The 6,076-nt window shown below is 37.9% G+C and overlaps 1 protein-coding gene across 4 annotated transcripts in view; it reads right to left on the bottom strand.

The window, feature by feature from the left end:
* Positions 1 to 2,224: 2,224 nt before the first annotated feature.
* Positions 2,225 to 6,076, bottom strand: part of LOC128246931 (polyhomeotic-like protein 2) — a 33,244-nt gene continuing 29,392 nt past the window's right edge. For all 4 annotated transcript variants that reach the window (XM_052965488.1, XM_052965492.1, XM_052965490.1 and 1 more), the window contains one exon: positions 2,225 to 4,298. In XM_052965488.1, the coding sequence (XP_052821448.1) occupies positions 4,101 to 4,298 (198 nt within the window). In that variant the 3' untranslated portion in view covers positions 2,225 to 4,100. The remainder of the gene's footprint in view (positions 4,299 to 6,076) is intronic.

Here is a 6,076-nt window from a genome sequence, read left to right as displayed (position 1 = left end):
TAAGAGTAACATTTATCACTAGAGCTCACTAAACCTGTTGGGAGTGCCAATTAGGTCAATTTGGAGTCATCTTCTGATCATGACCAATGCGCATACCAAGTTTGAAATCTCCAAGTCTTAAAAGATCAGCAAGTACAATTTATAATAAAGGTCATAACTACCTTGCCCTTAGACCCTATAATATGTAGAGGTCATCTACTGACCATGACCAATGTGATATAGACCCTATAATATGTAGAGGTCATCTACTGACCATGACCAATGTGATATAGACCCTATAATATGTAGAGGTCATCTACTGACCATGACCAATGTGATATAGACCCTATAATATGTAGAGGTCATCTACTGACCATGACCAATGTGATATAGACCCTATAATATGAAGAGGTCATCTACTGACCATGACCAATGTGATATAGACCCTATAATATGTAGAGGTCATCTACTGACCATGACCAATGTGATATAGACCCTATAATATGAAGAGGTCATCTACTGACCATGACCAATGTGATATAGACCCTATAATATGTAGAGGTCATCTACTGACCATGACCAATGTGATATAGACCCTATAATATGTAGAGGTCATCTACTGACCATGACCAATGTGATATAGACCCTATAATATGTAGAGGTCATCTACTGACCATGACCAATGTGATATAGACCCTATAATATGTAGAGGTCATCTACTGACCATGACCAATGTGATATAGACCCTATAATATGTAGAGGTCATCTACTGACCATGACCAATGTGATATAGACCCTATAATATGTAGAGGTCATCTACTGACCATGACCAATGTGACATAGACCCTATAATATGTAGAGGCCATCTACTGACCATGACCAATGTGACATAGACCCTGTAATATGTAGAGGCCATCTACTGACCATGACCAATGTGACATAGACCCTGTAATATGAAGAGGTCATCTACTGACCATGACCAATGTGACATAGACCCTATAATATGTAGAGGTCATCTACTGACCATGACCAATGTGACATAGACCCTTTAATATGTAGAGGTCATCTACTGACCATGACCAATGTGACATAGACCCTTTAATATGTAGAGGTCATCTACTGACCATGACCAATGTGATATAGACCCTATAATATGTAGAGGTCATCTACTGACCATGACCAATGTGATATAGACCCTATAATATGTAGAGGCCATCTACTGACCATGACCAATGTGATATAGACCCTATAATATGTAGAGGCCATCTACTGACCATGACCAATGTGATATAGACCCTATAATATGTAGAGGTCATCTACTGACCATGACCAATGTGATATAGACCCTATAATATGTAGAGGTCATCTACTGACCATGACCAATGTGATATAGACCCTATAATATGTAGAGGCCATCTACTGACCATGACCAATGTGATATAGACCCTATAATATGTAGAGGCCATCTACTGACCATGACCAATGTGATATAGACCCTATAATATGTAGAGGTCATCTACTGACCATGACCAATGTGATATAGACCCTATAATATGTAGAGGTCATCTACTGACCATGACCAATGTGATATAGACCCTATAATATGTAGAGGTCATCTACTGACCATGACCAATGTGATATAGACCCTATAATATGTAGAGGTCATTACTGACCATGACCAATGTGATATAAACCCTACACCAAGTCATCAGAAGTAAATGATTGGAAATATAACTGTGAAGACACAGACACCTACACCATAAACCATGACATACTCGATGTACACACCCATAGTATTATAAGAGGTCTATCATGATACTTGTTACATGCTATGCAAGGTGGTGTTGTTTATATAACCCTGTTCCAGGTTCGGTGTCAGGAAAAATAGTTTCTCATCCTAGCCTTAATTCATTCACTTGAAGATGTTAAAGTTAGGGCATTTTGGGTATAAAATTACTCCTTTGGGGAATATCTCATCAGCCTTTGGTGGTAAAACTCCCCTTTGGATTCAAAACTTTGTTTCAGTCACACTTGGGGATGTGACGGGGGTCAAGCCATAATGCAGCCATTATATGCCGCGGGGTAGACCTTTGTAAACTCAACAAGCTACGCCATAATACCTGTGTGTGCCACTCTTCCCAGGTGACACAATAGACATTTTATTATTATACATGTACATATATGTACAATTGTACATGTATCTTATATTCATGAATGTTTTAGGAGACATAGAACTAACTGGAGATCACTGTTATTAATTGTTTAATGTACAAAATATACAGACAAAACAATGTTACATACCATTTATCATAAGAAACCGTCTAAAATTATACATAATTATACAACGTAAAAAAATATTTTTAATAAGCTATATGAAATACAATTTGATAAAAAAAAGTTCATATACCAACAAAAAATAAATGAATCCTGTTATACCAGAACGAAACATCAATCTTGTGTGGTTAATACCAGAAGCTACCATGTGGGCAAAAATGTCTCTAAAGCTGAGGCACCTTTTAGATTTAACAACACATCATAGTCTCGTTGAATTTGAAGTTTTAATATTTTCAGGTACTATTGTGAACATGTTTAATAGGACTAATAATATTGCACAAAATTGTGATGTAGCGTATTATGATATAAGACCCAAACAGAAACTGTAGAAAGATATAAATGATGAAAGTAAAGTCATGTTTAATAAATTAACATTACTGCAGGGGGTCTAACAACTGATAACTGTCAAGCTGAAAAATAGCAAAGGGACTGTTTGAGTACTCAAAGTTCATGCCCAAAGCAGTATAAAGTGGGTGAGACCCCTTATGAAATTGTTCTGAAGTCATTTATTTTCATGTCTAGGTGCTAACTTTCCAACTGTTTTTGATGCAAATGTAAGACTTTAGAACCCCTGCTAGAGTTGGGAAAGTTGAGGCACAAGTATATATGTTTCAGAACTTTTGTCATCAAAATTTACGAAACACTCTATAAAAATAAGTTAAATATTTAATTTTTCCGTTGTAAAATAAATGAAATTTTATTACAAAATAACCAGAGGAAAATCTCCTCAATATTAAACAAGATAAAATACAGAAACCATGCACTAAAAGATAACAAAAACATACCTAAACAAATATATCTAAAAGATAGCACAAAAGTTTAGAGTAAGACAGAAATAAGAAAACATAGCAGGATATAAAAGATGGAAAAAAGAATTATCAACAGAACAGTTTACATCAATGAGATTCAATGCTGACAAGTTAATAACATGGGCTATTTCTTCATTCCACTGTACAAACCTAAAAGACCAGAGAAAAATAATGTTTTGTTTCAAAGTTGGGGTGGAGAGCATATTTATTTTTGTCAAATAAAAAAAATATGTGTAACTTTTAAAAATAATGCACCATTACCAGATTTTAAGCTCCTTATCAAATAAAACAACATTGAGAGCTAACCGGGCAGGGGTGAGAAATATATATATATATATATATATAAGTCACTCAGGGTTTTGACTGATATATGGCACAGCAGCAATTTCATTTACTGCCCTGATTTCCCTTTGAAGCCATCAAGTAGCCTAAATCATTAATATACCCACTGTAGCACATTTTATTTATTGCAAGTTTAACCTCATATGTAAAATTTGAACAGTCATCCTTAAGATCCATAAACATAATAAAACGCAAAACCCAATGAGCATTTTGAAAGCGAAATGATGATTTTTCAACTATTTCATCCAATTTTGTCACATTCTGTATTGAACACAACAATAGTCAAAAAGACAAGCATCACTGGCTCATACATGTATGATCCCAAGTTTAACTCATCCATCTTTCCGGCACTATGGCATGCTTACCCATTTCTTGATTGAGAGTCTAATAACCCTAGATCTAAACACTGATTTGTCTGAAATGGCACTGGTCATGGCACATACCGGTACATTTTATAATGCCAAACTCCACAGTCCTAAGGTACAACCATCTTCCAAAAAGTCAATGAACCCAATCTTCACCTTACCTCATCCGATTTCTTAAATGCATCAATCTGACACCCATATTTTCCAGATCTGTAAGCCGTGGCACACCCGCGTATCAAACTAAGTCTCAATGTGGAAACACAGAATTACTTCATCCTGTTTCCTCCTTAATTGCATTTATGCGGGCACATATTTTCAGAGCAGGGCCCAGTTTCATGTTCATTGTACTCATAAGATGGTCTTCCTTCAACAGTAACAAGGCCTGCCCGTCAATCTCCTGGGAGCGGAACTCTTCAGCGTACATTGCGCACCCTTGCAGATTCTTGATAAACTCATACACCTCTTGAACCTAGAAAATATATTTATTTCATACTTGTTAAATTTCATTAAAACATAAAAATGTTAACCATATTTCACAATGTGTTCGCCAATTCCATATCACACAGTAGCTAAGTGCACATGTGCAAATACATTTCCACACTAATATGCGAAACAATAGGGTATTTGTCATCTAAAATTAAAGAAAACTATTGTTATTTATACTTTAAAGGTATAAAATTAAAGAAATACTATGCTTGTTGGTATCTATGTGTATTGATCGCATTTCACTGCTTGAGTCAAGATAAATCACACTCAATCTTTGGTCTTGTGCAATATGAAACTTCAAGCAATTTATAGTGATAGAAAAAAAAGTAACTAAGACCTAGTATATTCCCTATTTATAACATTTTAAAATGACATGTAGAAGACATCATTCGCAATCAAATCACATAAACATGTACATGAATAATAAAGACTGTTTTAACTTGAGAGGGTTTAATATCAATAAATCAATTGCATTGCAAAGATTTATTTACTTTATATTCATTTGTGGTTGGTAACCATATTATTATTTAGCCATCTTTATTCATACATTTGGACCACAGCATTCATCGTATCAACAACATATAACAAAAGAAAGTTGGATAAAAACTGGAAAAGTGTCAGAAATCAAATTAAAGTTTAACATCCAAATTAAAATTTGGTGGAAAATTTCATCCAAATAGGCAGCTGGTCAAGGGTCAAGCTCAAAGCTCTTATCCCTAATACTGGTAGGTGCACAGGAGGCAGGATAAAAGAACAAGCTCAAGGCCATCATACTGGCGTTTGGGCTGCCGGACTAAAAGTGATCTCAAGGCCATCATACTGGCGTATGGGCTGCGGGACTAAAAGTGATCTCAAGGCCATCATACTGGCGTATGGGCTGCCGGACTAAAAGTGATCTCAAGGCCATCATACTGGCGTTTGGGCTGCCGGACTAAAAGTGATCTCAAGGCCATCATACTGGCGTATGGGCTGCGGGACTAAAAGTGATCTCAAGGCCATCATACTGGCGTATGGGCTGCGGGACTAAAAGTGATCTCAAGGCCATCATACTGGCGTATGGGCTGCGGGACTAAAAGTGATCTCAAGGCCATCATACTGGCGTATGGGCTGTGGGACTAAAAGTGATCTCAAGGCCATCATACTGGCGTATGGGCTGGGGGACTAAAAGTGATCTCAAGGCCATCATACTGGCCGATGGGCTGCGGGACTAAAAGTGATCTCAAGGCCATCATACTGGCGTATGGGCTGTGGGACTAAAAGTGATCTCAAGGCCATCATACTGGCGTATGGGCTGCGGGACTAAAAGTGATCTCAAGGCCATCATACTGGCGTATGGGCTGCGGGACTGAAAGTGATCTCAAGGCCATCATACTGGCGTATGGGCTGCGGGACTAAAAGTGATCTCAAGGCCATCATACTGGCGTATGGGCTGCGGGACTAAAAGTGATCTCAAGGCCATCATACTGACGTATGGGCTGCGGGACTAAAAGTGATCTCAAGGCCATCATACTGGCGTATGGGCTGCGGGACTGAAAGTGATCTCAAGGCCATCATACTGGCGTATGGGCTGCGGGACTAAAAGTGATCTCAAGGCCATCATACTGGCGTATGGGCTGCAGGACTAAAAGTGATCTCAAGGCCTTCATACCTGCGTATGGGCTGCGGGACTAAAAGTGATCTCAAGGCCTTCATACCTGCGTATGGGCTGCGGGACTAAAAGTGATCTCAAGGCCATCATACTGGCGTATGGGCTGCGGGACT

The sequence above is a fragment of the Mya arenaria genome, chromosome 9, assembly GCF_026914265.1.
Source record: "Mya arenaria isolate MELC-2E11 chromosome 9, ASM2691426v1".
Lineage (NCBI taxonomy): Eukaryota > Metazoa > Mollusca > Bivalvia > Myida > Myidae > Mya > Mya arenaria.
This window is presented reverse-complemented; position numbering and strand designations above follow the sequence as displayed.